We start from the raw sequence: 19,076 nt of genomic DNA, 5'->3' as shown, positions 1-19,076 counted from the left end.
GTGGCCAGTAATGAACATATAATTCTTATATACATGTGATTTTCCAAATAAAATTTTTCATAAGATAAATGCTACAGCTTGACTTTTAACCTTGAAATGTATATATATATATATTTTTTACATTTACAAAATATGATTATGTATATTTTAGACACACTTGTAGGTAAGGTCTTTTTTAAAAGTCCATTGTTTCTAACATTTCAGAAATGTGGAGATTTTCTAAAATAAAAAAAAACAATTTTTTTTCAGTGGGAAAGAATCTGTTTTAAGAGAGAAATAAAAGTACCACTGCCTAAGAATATTCTTCTAAGCATGTCATACCCAGGGTCTGTTATCAAGTGCTGTATATGGTAATCACATTTAAATGACATAAGAACTTTGCCATACAAATTCAGTGTATCTAACTGCTGTATTCCCCTCTGCTTTTTATACCTTATTAGAAGTATTTTTTTTTTCCTGCAACTGCTGTAAAGCCAGTGAACCAAAGGCAAGTCTAGGCAGTAATTGCATAAGTAGAAGAAAAGTAATTCTGAAGTTCATTACAGATGAAGTGATGAAAATTCTTCTTCTATTAATGTTATTATATAAAATGATACTAGGATTTCTATCTCTTTAAGAATACTTGATCATTAGGAAATAACTTCTTGAATTCATTAGAAAATTCAAGGTAATTTGGTCCTTGTAAAGAAACTTGTTGCTACAATACTCAGTGAAAATTACCTATGCAGTAGTGTAGACCCATATAGTTTTCAAATTTTGCTTTAACTTTAAAATATGGCTGCCTTTATTTTGTATTCACTGAATCATCTGCTTGTATAAAAGCATGAGTCTTTGTGGGTAAATGTTTCTGTGACTTTTTTATATTCAGATATATATGTAATAAATGCTTCCTTAAGATCCTCATTTATTTTTATTAATCAGAAGTACTTGCCGTTCTTATGATTATGGTATTTTGCAAGAGATATATAAAAATTATTTATAGCTAAGCTTCTTAGAAGATCTGGACATGTATGCCTAAAATAACAAGGTTACACACATGACTAAGCTTGGTGGATGATTTTTAAATGTACAAACTAATTTCCTCCTACTTTTTGTTTTCTCTTTTATCCTTTTAAAGCCAAGTCTAGAACAAAAAACTTCTCTGCTTTGTCTGCATATCTTTGGCTGTGTTTCACTGTGACATGCACTGCTGTTCTTTTAGCACCAAAATGTTGGCACACACTCCTGAAAATTTCACACCATCTCTTGCTGGATCAGCAAGCTTAACCCACCAAAATCTGGTGTTGTGCAATGGTTTTTGACTGATAATCAATCTTTATGCTGCTCGACAGTTGTTGCTGGGACACGGAGTAGAGCAGGTGGCAGATGTGCCTCGTCTTTTGAGAAAAGAAATTGTAGGTGAGCTTGGACACAGACTAGCATATCACATGTCCATTAAAAAGACTTAAGTATAATGGGGAAAAAGCCACTTGTCTAAGGTAAGCTCATAGATAAGCCTATAAGCCTAAAAACTGATACTTGGTTTCTTTCAGAACAAGAATATAAACACCAATAATTTACTATATATATATTAAATAATAATTTATTTCATATATGTAATTTATCATATATATGTATATAATTTGAGAGGGGTGTGGGGAGATTTCATATATGTATACCACCTACACATTCACATATACTTTTTCAAATCAGCTTAAAATTACCTTTCTTGCATGAGTTTCATAGATAATCGATAATTTGCCAACTTGTTGTCATGAGTTTACCATAAAAATAAAACATGCATGAGTAGCCTTGAAAATGGTAGATAAATTTAGAGTAAGGAGGCATTCTCAGAAGTTGGAAAATTCTATTTTCTTAAGGTAAATAGGGGGAAAACACCTGGCAGAATTTGGTGTTACTGTTGTATCTTTCCAAATGAGCATGAATATTTTATGTACAACTAACCAACAAGCATTAGAGTCAGTAACTGGTCATTATTTTAATATACTGATTTTCATTCATTCAACAAACATTCATTGAGAGTCTACTATGTGCCAGGTACGAGGCCAGATCAGAGACAGATGAAAAAAGGGACTCATAGTCTGATTTCTTTTTTTGTCATTATCCCTTCATCTCTGATTTTAAATTAAAAAAAATTTTTTAAACCGAATGCTTTGGGCCCTCCAAAGGAAAATTTACTTTATTTCTGGCACAGGAAAGCCAAATAAATCTATGTATATTTTGGCAGTTATATTTCCATACTTCATTATTTTCTTATTCTTTAGAAAAATAGTGTAGATAGTGAAAATTGCCTTAGAACTATTTCCAGATTTACTAAGGTAGAAAGAGACCTGCAGAACATCTCTGATTTTTGAAATATTTTACCACCCCTTTTGAGCATCACTGTTGACAACCAGTGGCACTGGATTTAATAGAAAGCTGGAGAGCTATTCATCACATACCTCCAAACACAGAGCTTTCATATAGAGGTCAAGCCAAGGTCAAGACTGACATGAAGCATTCCCTGTTGAAATGCAATATTAGAATAATTCTTATATTTGAAGTTGAACACCTAAACAGAAAGATTAATTGTGTGTGGGAAGAACAGAAAGAATTTTTATGAAGACATTTGATGAAGATCAACTGTCTTATTAAGTTTTGTAATTCTGCCATTTGAAGATTCTGAAATTTATTAATGATTCCTCTAGAACTGTGAAGATGTAGTTAATGAGTTGTTTGAAAAGGCATTTTTAAAGTTTTCAGATTCATGGGCATACAGTTTAGGTTTTATTCACAGTTTCCTGGATCTTCTGCTTAATAGTGGCACAGTAAAAATTCTTGCATCAGATTCATGGGGTTTATAAGAGTTCAGCTCCTTTATAACTGCTAGGAGCTGTAGGCAATGCAAACTTAGCATAAGAAATGGTTCATGCTCTGCAGTAGCTTAAATGTTTTAAAAAAGATGAGGGAAAAAATCTGTTTGGGCCTAATTCATTAGGTCCAAGTTTCATTATATGGAGTTCTGATTGTTTATTTTTATTTATTTATTTATTTTAGTTTTGTATTTTCATTCTTTCCTGTATATCCTACTTTACTATTTGGCTTTCAGTGTTATCATTTATAGTGATTCATTTCAGTCCTGAGTTTTGTTAACCAGAAGTGAAACTGAGTATTACAAATAGGATTTTACATCTTTTACATACTGTATTTTGAAGATGTAGTCACAGAAAAAAAAAATCCATGAAAAGAGTTCTTGATACTACACCTAAGATCTAAATTTAAACCTAGAGATTTCTGCTAACTGCCATGTGATGTACAAAATGAAATAATTTGCTGTGACAGCTAGTGATTGACAAGAATATGTGTGAGCACATTTAAAATAGGCCATCTTTTCGTGTAGAAGTAAATGTCAGTGAAATGATGGATTCTCATCATTTTAATTATTGATGATTTGGAAATATTTCAATTCCACGGCATACAAGACACATTCTAAATAGCAGCATAACACTTTTTCTCATATCTGCATCAGTAATGAAATGTTCTGTCATATTTTGTTTTTCAAAAAATGCATGAGTTTAATGAACCTGGATTCATGCATTATATTCTGTTCCATTATATGTCTCCTGAATTTGTCGATTTTTAAATGGTTGTGTTAAAAGCACAAGTTTCAAGAAGTGACCCACTACCCACATCACACTGCTATTCTTGCTGCTGGATCTCAAGACAGTGCTACAGTGCTGTCTGCACTGATGGCTGCATTAGTCCTGCTAAAGCTAATACTGGGCTTTGTGATGCTCGCCCATAGGGTGACCACTACTTAACTTGGGCAGCTGCAGCAGGAGTTAGAGTGGGTGTTCCCAAATTCTCTATTATCATTTTGTTTGCATAGTATATGTATTAGGTGAGATTGTCAGTCCACCTCATCTCGCACTTAGCTGCATATACCAAAAGCAGGAAAGTGATATTATGCAGAGAAAAAAAGAAAAAAAACCCACTTCTGAGAGAGCACATGATTCTTTTATCTATTTCTACAAGTGAGGGTAAAACTATAGGCATATATTTTATATATTTCCCTATTTCAAAAGTTTTAAACCTATAAATGTGTACAGTATCCTTACTATATAAACAGATGTGGGTCTGAAGACATTGCAAGAGATGGACCCCCCCCACCACCACCGAAAAGAATCCTTAGCCAGTAGGAAAATTTAGAGCATGCATATGGCAGCATCTCATACTGTCAAAATAACAAATCATTGAGAAACATCTAAATTCTTGACATATTCATGAATTGTTGCATTGTATATATTGTATATATGCACACAGAGGCTACACTTGTTTAATGAAGATGCCTGCAAACCTATAACTGTCCTGATAATTTGAATACTTTCTGCATGCCATGCACTCAGCATGTGCTTAAAGTGTATTATACTTTCTCCTTACAACCCCTGAGTTAGTGCTACAAGTCCACAGTCTCTAATATGCAATTCTAAAATCCAAAATTGCAGATGACCAAACAATTTTTTCATAACTCATTTAATAGCAGGACCTTATTTGGTATAACCAATTGATTGTTTTGATAAAAAATAATTAATGTGTTTGATTATGGGTTACTGTCCTAGACCTTGCTGGGCACATTACATAATATTTGATATATGTAACATATTAACATTTTTGAAATTCAAAAATTTCTACTTATGGAATCACATCTGACCTTAAGGGTTTTGGATATGGTCTTTCTGTCATAGCTGCAAAGAAGTCTGATAAATTTTAATTCTCGCTAGGATATTAACTCAGAAGGGTTATAAATGCTGTCTTTATCACCTTGAGTTGTTTTTTACATGGGTAAAAGTGGACAGAGAGAATATCTCCCTGACTAGAGCTGTGAGAGTGTGCGGAAGGCAATAAACAAAAGAATATGGTTCCGTCTAAGGAGACAGAGGAATAGTTAAAGAGAGACCATTCGTTCATTCAGTCATTTCCTCAAGAAGTGTTTATTGAGTCCCTACAGTATGCCAGTATATGGTGTGAACAAGACAGAGATCTCATGGAACTCTGGTTCTAATAAGGTGGAAGAAGCAATAGACATAAACATATAGAGAACTAAATAAGTTATTTATTGACAGTGTTAAGTGTTATAAAGGCAATAAAAAGGGTGGTATCACAAGAACAAATGATGTCATGGAAACAAAAGGAGGGAATTTAAAAACTGAACCAGGCGTTTGCAGTAACCTTTTTAAATGAAATCTCTTAGGCAGTTGTCTACCTACCCTGCTTGCTACTTTACCTGAGAATTCTTTTATATAGTCTATATGTACTCTTTCAGGGTTTTGCCTTCCAAACCATTCATTTTTGAAGCTTTCAGACAGCTGTTAGGAGAGACATGAGAAATGCATTATGATTTAGTGGGAAGAACACTCGACTTGAAGTCAGATGGTATTGCAAGATTCTAGTCCCTGTTATATGACCTTGGGCAGATTGGTCTGCACGTCATTATCCTTACCTGTATAATAGAGGTAATAATATCTAAAAGGATTATTGGATAGTGTCTTATTTTTCTAAAAAAAAAGATAAATTATTTGAAAATTAAATGTTTATAAATCCGTCGTCTAAATAGGACACAGAGAATAGCATTTCATAAACATAACTAAAGTTCCAAATGCTGTTAATATCCGAAGGCAGGGCTTCCCTGGTGGTGCAGTGGTTAAGGATCTGCCTGCCAATGCAGGGGACACAGGTTTGAGCCCTGGTCCGGGAAGATCCCACATGCTGCGGAGCAACTAAGCCCATGCTCCACAACTACTGAGCCTGTGCTCTAGAGCCCGCGAGCCACAACTACTGAGCCCGTGTGCCACAACTACTGAGGCCCGCGCACCTAGAGCCCATGCTCCGCAACAAGAGAAACCACGGTAATGAGGAGCCCACGCATGGCAATGAAGAGTAGCCCCCGCTTGCTGCAACTGGATAAAGCTCGCATGCAGCAACGAAGACCCAACACAGCCATAAATAAATAAATAAATAAATAAATTTATTTACTTTTTTTTAAAAGATGCATATCAAAGGAATATTTTCAATGAGCCCAGGCTCTTGCATCTTCCCATACATAGAAAAACACTAAAAAAAAAAAAAAAAAAGATCCCAAGGCTATTAATCAGAACCTTGTGTCCTCTGTTACCTTCCCAGAATGGCTGCCTGGGTTCAGGAAAACAGCAACAACAACACAATAATTTGTCTCTACTTTTTTATCACTGCCAGGGAAACAAACTACTCTATGAACCTGGGCAAGTCACTTAACCTCTCTAAGCCTCAGTTTCCTCATCCGTAAATTGAGCCCAATAGTGTAACTATGAGGAGTAAATAAGACGATGTGTGTAAGAAGCCTGCTGTATATGTGTCTAAAACATTGTATTTGCACGTGCTCTTTATCTATTTTCCTTCTTCTGCTCCATCTCTTGCTCAACACGTTTCCATCAGTTTTGCATACAGGAAAGTACCTGGTTTTACTACCAAAGGTATTTGCTAGGTCCAAGATCTTAAAATACATACAACCAAATTAAAATCCCTGCTGAGCACTTGTGTTACAGCATGATATGGGAATCTGAGTTAAAGCCTTGGAAGTCTCACTATATTGTACTTTTTGCCTTGAGAATTTTTCTGGGGTGTAAGTCAAAATCAAGTCCTTTTAGAAAAGGAGCCCCAATTGGCCTTGCTCTGCTCAATTCCAAGAGTGGTATTTTAAAATATGTGTATGACCCAAGGCTAGCCTTAACTTTAAGCTGCCATAACTTATTTCAAGAAAGTTCATAGAAAAGTTCAGGGAAAGGGTGACAACATTTTGATTGGCACAATAGATGGGATGTTTGTAATTTTAATCAAATTTAAATTGAAGACATACTTCAAATGATATGTCAGACTAGTGTTACTGAGTTAAAATCTAATGACAACCACTGTCATTATTAGTTAAGTATAGCCATCATGCCTATAGCAATAAACCATGACACTTAAGAACATGTAGAAACAAAGAACACAAGTATTTAGAGAAAAGGGAGTGACTAGAAACTCAGTTGAACACAGGAATGTGACCTGGATTTAGTCTATTTACCAAACATAGAAGCAATTGTATTTTGAGCAGATGATATAATTGAATATAGCAGTATGTTTTCTTACTGTCAGAGCATTTATGTTTTATAAACTCGTCCTGCGCCCATGAAATGATGTGCTTGTTCATATTTAATGTCATTATCTATACTTACTTGACAGTCAGAGCATTAATATATTTTCAAGTTTATTGCCCAACTACAAGAGAATGAATTTTTAAAAATAAGATTTTTAATAAGCTCATGGATTTGAAGTTGCAAGTTTGCTCCTTTTATTCTGGTGACAGAATAAGGCAGTATTCTCTTTGCCTGGCACATGCAAAATGGAAAATTACAATGTGGGGAGCACCCAGATTTATTTAATTTCTTGGCAGGCATTGACTTTTTTTGAAGTAGACTGAGAAAATGTGGTGATATTGTAGATAGACCTTCTAATGCTAGAACATGCTTTATTTTTTTCATGATTTGGTTATAAACAAAGCCAAGAAAATAAAATGGGATGTGGGTTCTTCAAAATAAAATATATCCTATGGTTGGGGCATAATATTCTCTGAGTGTTGCAAGAGAGTAAGTGTATGAACATGAACAGTCAGGGGGACGTGACTGGGATGTAGCCCTTTGGGGAAGTTTTTCCCAAGGTTATGACAGACCTTCACTAGAACTTCACTAGAGTGCAGGCCTCACCCCTATCCTCACCCAGCGGGCTCTTAACTTTCTAGAGAGAAACACTGGGACGGGTCTGGTCATGATGCTTTGGAACCCACTAGGTGTGGCTATCAAATTTAAAGGAGGGCATGAGATGATAAAGTGAGACTAGGACCCCGTCTTTGAGAGTTGTGTGTGTAGGGACAGAGAATTTGCTGAGAGAACTGTCAACAAGGGGGAGATTGAAGAACTCTCCAAAGGGGAACTCCAAAGCTCCTGCTTTTGAGCTTCATGGATGGATTGGCATTGTATTTGGTCCTACTTTCTGCGGAAGCTCCCACTAGAAAGGATAAGCTCATTCTCAATGTACCCTTTTGTGATCATCAGATTTATAATGACTGGTGAAATAAACATCTGTTTTCCCCTCTAAACCAAGTTCCTTAGGGCATAAACCATGGCTGCCTTGTTCACCATCATTTTTTGGCACAGGGCCTGGCACTTAATAGTTGCTCAGTAAATGTTGTTCAGTGACTGAATGAAGGACCAAATAGGTACCATGATGAACCATCCGTGGTGGGAGGGGAGGGTAAAGACCTCATTAGAGCAGCCTGCCTGGCCGCAAAGAGTGAGTGGACATTTAGAAGGAGTATATTAAAAATCCCCTATCCCAAATTCATATGTAGATTTGTGAATGTTCCCGTTTGGCAGGGGGCCAGAGTAAGCCAGCCCAAGAATAATTACATGGCAGAGAGGCTAATGGTTATACTAATGCTTGTCTGAGACGAGACAATGTTCCGAAGTGGAGTGCTGGGATAAATTATTCTTCCAGGAACCTATAGATCTGTGATTTTCAGTCTTCCCACATCCTCTCAGGAATGCCCTTTTTTACCCATTCTCTACCCTCAATCTTTTTTTCTTTTGGTGGTTGGGAAGTGGGGGGAGGCTTTCTTCTTCATTTAACACTTCCCTTTGTATTTCTCATAGTACCTTGCATACAATAGGTGCTTATTAACTATTATTGAAAGTAAGGAAGTAAGAAAGAGGAGACGGGTTGACCTTTGGGAAGGTTTCGGGCCACTGCTCCCTGTCGTGCACAGCTGAAGGACTGTGGAGTTGGGTGGGGGTGGAGAGGCTGTTTTCTTTTTTTCTTTTTTTTAATAAATTTATTTATTTTATTTATTTATTTTTGGCTGTGTTGGGTCTTTGTTGCTGCGCGCGGGGCTTTCTCTAGTTGCAGTGAGCGGGGGCTACTCTTCATTGCGGTGTGCGGGCTTCTCATTGTAGTGGCTTCTCTTGTTGTGGAGCACGGGCTCTAGTCACGCGGGCTTCAGTAGTTGCAGCGCGTGGGCTCAGTAGTTGTGGCTCGCGGGCTCTAGAGCACAGGCTCAGTAGTTGTGGTGCACGGTCTTAGTTGCTCCGCGGCATGTGGGATCTTCCCGGACCAGGGATCGAACCCGTGTCCCCTGCATTGGCAGGCGGATTCTCAACCACTGCACCACCAGGGAGGCCCGAGGCTGTTTTCTAATTCTTACAAAGGTACCAGGTAGCCTCAGCCCTGGGAGGGATGTCAGGGTTTTGAGATGAGAAAGTTAACAAAAGACAGAGGTGTAGAAAGCATTTGTTAGCTATGGCTAGTATGTTTCCTGAGAAGTTCAAAGTGGGTTTAGATGGCAATACATTTCTTGCTTTAATACTCAGACTGGATTCCTCTCCCCCATGCCGAACAGTCCCCTCACCGCTTGATTACTCCTTATTCCACCCACTCCCAGCCTTGCTTAACCCTCTTTCTCACCAGGGCTAAAACCCACTCAGGTCTTTGTTGAGCATCCTCAGGTGCTCCAAGCTGGTGTAAAAGGGTCAGATCCTGTTTTTCTTCTTGCCTCTGGATGTAATAATGCTTACCCTGGCTGTCAGCCCTCATCACCTTTCTTCATATGAAGGCATATGTCCCTAGAGCTGTGATTCACCTCGTGTTGCTAAATGTGAGGGTTCCCTGGTTCTCCAGTTGGTTCTCATATAGAAGGCCCGTGGTGCACACTTTGAGACGTGCTGTTCTAGATCTGTACTCGTCCTCGCTTACCCCAATAGCTTTGTTCCATAGGGAAATGGATTTTGCCTTAATGTAAGGAAGATTTTTCCAGTAGTCCCTCATGCCCAGAAGATTAGAATGGCTTGCTTTGGGGAATGTGGGACTTCTTAGAGCTGTGCAGAGGCTCTGATCTGTGTAGGCTATGTCCCGCCTTCCTTGCTCCCATCTCTGGCCTCTCTGTGTTCAGTTTCCTCCCAACAGTCCATCATCTTGTTGTATAACTCTGGGTCTTCACCTCCATTGTTTCCTCTCCCTGGAGGATGCTTTCCCTCTTTTGCCAACTCCATGTATCCTTCAGGTCCTACCTCACATCCTTCCCCTGGGGAGACTTTCTTGGCCACCACAGGCTGTGGCAGGTGCCCCTACTCCAGGCTCCCTCAATACCCTGTGACATCTCTGACTAAGCACCTGTCATACTGTGTGTTGTTTTCCTTTCTTGTTCCCCCAAAAGACCAAGAACTCTGAGGTCCTCCCTGTGCAGCGTCTCTAGCAGGGAACGTTTGGTAGGCACTCAGTGAATGTACGTTGAATGACTAACTGAGTAAATGAAATGGGTGGTTAGAATCAATCATTTTTAAAGTTTCATTGGTTTTACAGTTCTGAACCCGTGCAAAGTAATGCACTAAGCCTATGACTTTTTTGCTTCTTCTTACTTTGAGCTCTCCTCCATGATACATATTCTGGTTTCTGAGTAAATTCAAGGAGGGACATGGTAATGAAAATGCTAATTAATCATGAGTATAAAAATGTAATCTTTTTCCAATATACAGAGAAAATATAAGTCAGTATCTACCTAATGGAAATATTACCTAATATACACCTAATGAAATAATAGTCATACTCTGATCTGACATGTTTGAAAAATATTTTCCAAATATTTATTGAGCATTTACTATGGGATTAAACATTATTTCAGGTGCTGGCTCTGCAGCAGGGAACAAATGCTTACATTGAAAATGTATGATCAACTTTTATTATTTTGTTAAACATCCAGCAAGCACACTATGTTTACAACATACCAGATACTGGAGGTACACAGATGAAAACACATTTCATACCCTTGAAATGTTCGAAGTCTGACAGGGACACACATACAAAAATAGAAGAGTTCAATAAAATGAGGGACGCAAAGGTGAGGCTGTGAAGCCTGAAGAGAGTAGATTAAAGGAGGTGGCACTGAGTTGAGAAGGAAGGAAGATAGCCCAGCAAAGAGGGAGGGGAAAAGTCATGATCAAAAGTTGGAATCAGAAAAGAGCATGGTGTGTGCCAGTAGCTTATTCGCAGCTCCCTGCACCTCTACAGAAGGGGATTGTCTCAAACTCCTTTACTGCAGTGGTTCTCAACTAGGGGAAATTTCAACTCCTGGGGAACATTTGGCAATGTCTGGAAACATTTTTTGGTTATCCCAACGGGGGAAGGTGCTACTGGCATCTAGTGGGTAGAGGCCAGGGATGCTGCTAAACATTCCGCAACGCATAGTACAGCCCCTCCCCCCCCCACCCCCCGCAACAAAGAACAAAGACATGTCAACACTTGCTGAGGTTGAGAAACCTTATTTGACTGACAACAGACACAAAGATTTGTAAACTGAGTCACAGTCGTTTCCATAAGGACATGTTGAACAAAATATAGCCACTAAAGGCAGATGCTTTTTAAATGGGTGCTAAGGTGGGATGATGGTGGAAAGTGGGAAAGTAAGAAGCATGGGAAATCCAGTTATTTTAAATTATGGGAATTCTTTTATTACTTTTTAGGCACTTGAGGGAATGTACAGTGTCACAGTTAAAAAAGCAGGCTCTGGAATCATTCAGCCTGGGTCTGGTCTCTGATTCTCTTAATCGATTTATTATACAGATCTAGTTGCTTAATTTCTCCAGGTCTCATTTTCCTCATCTGTGATATGAAGATTGTAATATTATCTACTTCGTAAAGTGTTGAGGATAAGACCAGTTAGTGTATACAAAGTACTTAACACACTGCTTTCTATATGCTAATTTCCTGGTGGAAATCACGAGGAGGGTAATAATATCAGCAACATTTACTGTGTTTCATATTTACACAAAAGTGTTCTATCTGTAGAAATTTCTTTCATCCATAAAACAGGTAAGGGAATTACTATTATTGTTCCCATTTTTCAGATAAGAAAACTAAGACAAATGAGATTGACTGATTTCGCAAGGTTACAGAGTTAGTGAGAGGCAAAGTTAAGTTTCAGATCCCTGGAGTATGGCTTCAGAGCCCATGCTTTTAAGGCTTTGCTGCCTATCTGGTATATTATTAATATGTTTTAGTCATCATTAGTATTATTTTGTTAGGCTGCTTTGCAGGTTGGTTTAAAAACCTTTACTTGTATAAAAAGTTTTATATATTTCCAATAGTCTTTCCATGTTTATCAACAAGGATCTGGAAAGTAGGAATACCTTTAAAAACACCTATATATAATTTATGTTGTAAAGAATATTTTCAAGTTTATTTGAAAATTTATTATGTGGTTTTTCTAGATCCACCTAGAGTTCTTTCAAAAAAACTATTTGGAACTTCAGAAATGTGATTTAAAAAAAAATTTAGGCTGCCTAATTTTTAAGTGGAGTAAAGTGTCCTTAGCTGTTTTTAGGTAATAGAATTATGAATATATTCCTTTTATTGAAATGTTTTATTGGAATAAAAGACAGGCTTGTTCATTAATTCATTCAGCACTTATTGAGCACCTACTCCATGCCCCAGATAAGCAGTGCATGTTTAGCCAAGAAAGCATAAAGTGCTGGTGCAGTGGGGTCCGTTCAGTGGTAGATGTCTTCACAAAGAGCAGAAAGCAGGGTGTGCAAGCTGGAAAAGACTTCCTAGAAGAGAAGACCTCCAAAGGGAGACTTGAGGAAAATATAAGCATTTACCTTAAATATACTCTGAGTTCATCCCAGTCTATTCCACTCCTTCTAGACCTTCATTTGCGAAGCAGTTCTCCTTGGCAAGTTTTCTTCTTTTCCTGAAAAAATTGTATCCATTGTGGTCATTAGTGAACATCAAGGTGGTAGAACAATCATATTTAAGTTCACAGTGGGGAGAGTTAGGAAATAAAGATGGTAGGTACATACACATAGGCAATAAAGTTTATTTTGCATAATCGGTATGTTATGAAAAGTGACATAAAATTAAATTTGTATCAGTTGAACATTTAAATGCACAGGAAAGGTTAACATCTAGTAACTATACCATGTGCAGTGAATTTCTATGTACCCTGGAGCAAGTAATAAGAAATACAGACTTGATTCCTACTTTCTAAGGGTTTAAATATGGAAGCAGAAATAGGATATACACTTATAAAACATTTACATAATAATTCCAGATGGTTTACGCTCTTTCCCTAGCAGGTAGTACAGTGCCTGGCATGTGGTAATTTCTCAAACACTGTTGAATGAATATATGGGTGGGTGTTACAGGCTGCAAATGCTCAAAGGATTCAAACGATGACAGGTCATTTTAGGCTGGAGCACTGAAGGAAGGTCTTAAACTGGATCTTGAGAAGGACTTGAGTCTGAATAGGTGAAGGATGGACTTAAAGATGAACTTGGTGTATTCATGGAATAATCAACAGACAGCTTAGGTAGTGCTATAAACTAGAGTAAGATAAAACCAGTAAGTTTGGATAGGGTCAGATTGTCAGTAAACTCTTCTGTTAGACGTGCGTTTAAGTGAAGGGACTGTGTCTGTTTCATATTCCTTGCACAGGGTCTGGCACATAAGATGGGCTCAATAAGTATTTGTGGACTGCTTGACTGACCGACAGACAGACATAACAGACAGACTGGCTGGCTGACTGACTCGTGGAAAACTTCAAAAGCTAACTCCCAGAACTTTTTCATGGGACAATGACAAAATTGATGTTGTAGGGAAATTCAGCTGTAATTGGAGTATAGAATGTCAGATGTAATGGAGGAGGATCAAATACAATTAGGATGCCTCTTGCAGATGATCTCTCAGATGAGGTCGAGAGAGAAATGGGCCAGTGGGCCTGGCTGGGAATGGAAAGGAAGAATGCTTTGCAGAGTTATCGTGAAGACGGCAGAGCTGAGAGTTAGGTCTCCCTTCTTTGACTCTGTCTGAGGTCAGGTTCCCTAGACGCAGAGCCTGAGATGGTGATTTCTGTGCAAGGGCCTTAGGGAACACTGTCAGGTGGAACCTGTGAAGGAGTGAGGGAGGCGGCACAGGGCAGAGGCAGAAGCTCGGCCAAGCCCTGTATTCGGCTGAAGTCTGGCCCCAGTCTGGAGTGGGAAACATACCGCTGCGCTGCCCCTCCCTGAGGCAAGGGGACTGGCTGTGTGTCCCCCCAGTCATTGGCTGTGGACTGTCCCCCTGAGGAGGAAGGAAGAGCTCATCACATCACAGGCATTTCCTGGCTAGGGGGCTGGTTCCTTTCAGCGGACAGCAGGTCTCAGGAGAAGGGTCAGCTGTGAGGCGTTAATGGCCTGGAGTCACAGCAGCTGGAGTTTGCGCGCATGCGCCTGGTACAGAGAATCCAGGGGACACCCCCAGTGTTCCCTACACTCCGTTACAGTCTGATCTGCATAAGGTGCTCTGCTGAGAGCCTTCCAATGGCTTCCCATCACATCCAAGATAAACCCCAAACCCCTCATCCTGGCCTACACAACCTGGCCCCTTTCTACCTTTGGCTTTATCCTACACATTCTCCCCCTGTCCAAACTTACTTTATTTTTCTTTCTCAAACCCGCCAAGCTCATTCTCACCTCGGAGACTCAGTGCTTGATTTTCTCTCTGCCTGGAATGCTCCTTCCCTCAGGTTTTCATCACTAACTTCTCATCATTCAGGCCTCTCCGCTCAGGTGTCCCCTCTTCAGAGAGGCCTTCCACTGTTTGTCTCTCCCCAAGAGGCTGTGATCTGTACAAGCTATTCTGTCCTATTCACAGCTGTCACCCTGGTGCCTTGAGGAGTGGACACCCGATAAATATCATTGACTGAATAAGCAGTTGGTTGCAGAGAAATGAATAGGAGACAAGGGTTCAAAATCTCCCTGAGATAGTGGAAAACCTTGAAAAAAGTGGAAACATTGACAGAAATAAGAACTGTGAAGGGTGCATCAAGTAGTGCAAAAAAATGTGAAATTTTGTTTCAGACGTATTGAACTTGAAAAAAATGGCAGAAAATGTATGATGGAGACAGAAGAGTGTAGTGATTTGGAGCACAGTTTCTAGAACTGACTTCATATCCCAGCACAATCACCTACAAGCTGTGAGATCTTGGGCAAGTTATTTAACTTCTCTGTGCCTGAATTTTCTCACCTGTAAATGAGGGTAATGGTATTACAATGGTATTATAGTCCTCTCATAGAGTTGTTGAGAGGACTAAATGAGTTAAAACCTGTAAATCATATAAAACAGTGTCTGGCTAATAGCATTATTTTTAGTGGAATTTCAGGAATTCTGCATATAGAAGAGATAGTCAAAGCCAGGGCTGGGACTAGGGAGAGACTAGTGCAGCACCTACAGGACAAGATTTAAGGAGGCAAAAAAAAAAAAAAAAAAAAAAAGATTTAAGGAGGCACTCACTTTGAGGGTTGTGCACTTGCCCCACCCCGAGCATGCTTCCTTAAATTTTGCATTCTTGGCCCTTCACTCACCTCAGCCTAATTCTGGCCTGGTCAGAAAAATCAAAGGGGAAAACGCTTTATTGGTAAGATTTTCTAAATCTGGGTACCTGTCACACCTTCTCCCTCTGGCCTTGGTGGGAGTGGTTTTTTGCGGTTGCTAATCTCTGGGTTGTGTCACTGTCCTTTCGTTGCTTCTTGGTCTTTTCCATTACTTACATAACCAATTCCCTGCAGTCAGTCCCTCTACTCAAAAACTCTGAATGGATTCTGCTTTTCTGATTGGACTCTGATGTAACAGTTAATATACTCTAGAGCTCCATAAGCATGGGACTTCAGGGATGTGGGGAAAGAAGCCAACATATATGGAGTGACCTCAATGTGTTAGGTACTTTTACATGTAAGATATTTAATCCTCATCAGCTGGTGGAGTGGTGCCCACTGCATACTTTGTAGATGAGAAATCAAAGCTGCAGGGAGGTATGACTCATCTAGGGCCACTAAGTTACAGAGCTGAGATTCAAACCTAGTTTAAAGGATTATACCCTTTCCATAATGCAAAGCATCTGGGGGGGGGGACGTGTCCAGATTGTGGGTACACGCCTATCAAAATACAAGAATTTATTTTTTTCCCAGTGAGAGATGTTTTTTTATTTTCAGAGATACTGGCCATTAGTAGTCTCCTTCTTCCTCCCCCTTCTCCTCTTCTTCCTCCTTCTTTCTTTCTTTATTTTGGTGAAATTCACATAACATAAAATTAATCATTTAAAGTGAACAATCAGTGGCATTTAGTACATTTGCAGTGTTGTGCAACCACCATTCCTATGTAGTTCCAAAACATTTCCATCATTCCAAAATAAAACCCCTTATCCATTTATTTCTTCCCATTCCCCCCACCCCCAGCCCCTGGCAACCATCGATTTGCATACTGTTTCTATGGATTTACCTATTCTGGATAGTTCATATAAATGGAATTATATAGCATATCTCCTTTTATGTCTGGCTTCTTTGACTTAGCATAATGTTTTGAGGATCATCCACATTGTAGTATGTATCAGTACTTCGTTCCTTTTATTGCTGAATGATATTCAATCATATGTATATACCACACTTTAGTTTTCTATTTACCCATTGGTAGAGATTGAGTTTCCATCTTTGGCTATTGTGAATAGTGCTGCTATGAACATACGTGTATAAGTATTTATTTGACCACTGTTCTCAATTCTTTCAGGCATATATGATCTCATTAACTTCTAGCTTATTTTTCTAATTCTAATTCCTATCAATTTAAGATTACAAAGTGACAAAATATGTAACTAATTTCTGTAAAAAATTTTTCTCTTCTTGAAGTCTTAATCATATTTATAATCTTCTAGTTTTAACTTATTCTCCAAGTTTTGCTCATATTCCTGCCCACTGTATATGTGTGTGTACGTGTATGTATGTGTGAGTGTGTATGTGTGTGTATGTGTGGGGGGGGGGTAGAGAGAGAGAGCGAGAGGGAGAGAAAGTGTTTTTGTTTTTTTAAACATGTAATGTAGCCATTCTGGGACTTGAAGTTTGTATACAACCACCGGTTCATGTTTCATATCAATACTAGCAGATTTATATAAAGTACCATTTCTAGGTTAAAGAGGCCATGCTTCTTTCAAGGTAAATACTAATAGTGAAGGGTTATTTGGAAATTTGAGCAAACAAATAAATGCAGGCATTTTAAGTTCTATGCAAATAAAATTTTATTTCTCTTATTAGGGCAAATAAAGAGCAGATGACGGAGGAATCATTGTATTTTTGTAATTTATGTGAAAAGAAAATATAATCTAAAATAAATTGAATGCACAAATAAAGTCAATAACCAAGGTGCAAATTATTTATTTATGAAATGAAACCTCTTGAAAAGGGAGAAATGGTGACAGCAACTTAGTATGCATTATATGCACTTCTGTTCTTACGCTTACATTTTCAAAATCATACATAGTAATTTATTTGCACTCCCATTAATATTAGTGGGAGTTTTGAAACTTATATTCATGCACACATCTTTGAAAATGTATGGGTCAAAGTAAATTGTTAATGAAAAACTGGTTTTCATTTTTAGTGAAATAGTTTCAACCTGTTACCAAAGATGTCCTAGAAGCCACCTTCATTCTAGTCACAGGAGAAGAATTATGTATAAGGTTACTACTTGGAGGTCATCATCTTTAAAGCAACTTGGATAATAATCATATTAAAGAGAAAAAAAAAGTGTTTTCCCAACCCCAAAGAACACAAAAGTTCAGGACCCATGTTGTTTTATAGTAAGCAAAGGACCTTGGACCCTTTCAGTGGACCCTTTCAGCCCAGTGCATCTGATCAGTGATAGAGGCATGCTAAGGTGAATTTTAATTAGGACTAAATTGTGGTATTACTCTTTCATACCCTGAACATCTGTTCCCTTCAGAAATGATGATTTATGCAGGCTATCAGAGCAGACAGCTTGCTACAGCTTATGTCACGGTTAGTGGGAAGCTGGTGGTAGCATTTCAGGAAACCAGCATCTATGGATGGAGACTGGCCAGTGTATATGATATAGGTAATAAGGGGAGGGGAAGCATGATGTGTCCATTTTTAATTTTGAAGCCAAATATTGACCTGACTTAAAAAAAAAAAAAATTCTCTTCTAGACCATCTGTTGTTAATGAAGAAAGTAACTTGGACAATGAATGGGCTGATGCTTCCTACTGATGTCAAAATACGGAAAACCAAGCCTGTTCTTTCTATAAGAATGAAGAAACTTACTGAGAAGACCTCAGTCCGAATTCTTTTCTTTAAGAATGGCACGGGGCAGGATGGGCATGAGATTACAGTGGGAAAGGAAACAATGAAAAAGGTAATTTTGTATTAAATATTGAAGTATAAATTAAATTTCAGAGTTTTTATGACTCTTGAAATGTATTTTTTCCTCTTATATATCATGTCAACTAATAAACTGAAATATTAAGAAGGCATTATATAGAATGCAAAAATTCAGCTGTTTAGATATATGCTTATTGCACTAACAACATAACTTACTTTAATAAAGCAACAGTATTTCAGGAAATAATTTGGCTAACATAGTTGGCCATTTCCCTAGTTAAAAGTTATGTTTACACTTGAGGAAACATTCTAGTTGGTTATAATATTTTACAAGGTATTTAGATTGAAGCCAATTTAACTATCTTCAAATCTCAAAATGGCTCCTTTTCATTTAGAATACTAGTAGTAAAACCTAGAAGCACCCCTGTTCCTTGAAACAATAAATTAAGTCTGAAATAACTAGAATTCAGTTTAAAAATATCCATATGAATTTTAAAAAGTAAATCTGGATGGGCCTAAGAAAAATCATGTAACAATCCAGCAAACTTTAAAAAACAAATTTTAAAGTATTACTTGTCATATAAATGCATGTTTTTTAGAAGGTGCTTGTACTTCCCAGATCTTTGATATTTAAAAATATAGAGAAACTAATGGGAATTTGGGGGGAAAAAAAAAGCCTTTTTTTTCAGATAAAGATTTTTCACTGTATCTTAAAGTAGCTTGTTAATAATAATAAAAACAACTAAAATTTATTAAATATGTATTAGAGAGACAGTGAAACATAACCAAACGCTCTAGGTTTTAATCCTAGCTTTGTCATTCACTAACTATAAG

The 19,076-nt window shown here is 38.0% G+C and overlaps 1 protein-coding gene across 22 annotated transcripts in view; it reads left to right on the top strand.

Annotated features, from left to right (window-relative positions):
- The window catches only part of DCDC1 (doublecortin domain containing 1), a 466,050-nt gene that overhangs the window by 49,611 nt on the left and 397,363 nt on the right, over window positions 1-19,076 (top strand). For 21 of the 22 annotated variants that reach the window (XR_009504676.1, XM_059931315.1, XM_059931310.1 and 18 more), the window contains one exon: window positions 18,071-18,276. The exons of the other annotated variant lie outside the window; for it this stretch is intronic. Coding sequence is in view for 20 of the 21 variants with exons in the window: in XM_059931315.1 (XP_059787298.1) it covers window positions 18,071-18,276 (206 nt within the window). In the remaining variant the exon portion in view is untranslated. The remainder of the gene's footprint in view (window positions 1-18,070; window positions 18,277-19,076) is intronic. 22 annotated transcript variants of the gene reach the window in all.

The sequence above is a fragment of the Balaenoptera ricei genome, chromosome 8 (genome assembly GCF_028023285.1).
Source record: "Balaenoptera ricei isolate mBalRic1 chromosome 8, mBalRic1.hap2, whole genome shotgun sequence".
Classification (NCBI taxonomy): Eukaryota; Metazoa; Chordata; class Mammalia; order Artiodactyla; family Balaenopteridae; genus Balaenoptera; species Balaenoptera ricei.
Note: the sequence above shows the minus strand (reverse complement) of the source record. Positions and strands in the feature narration are given on the sequence as shown.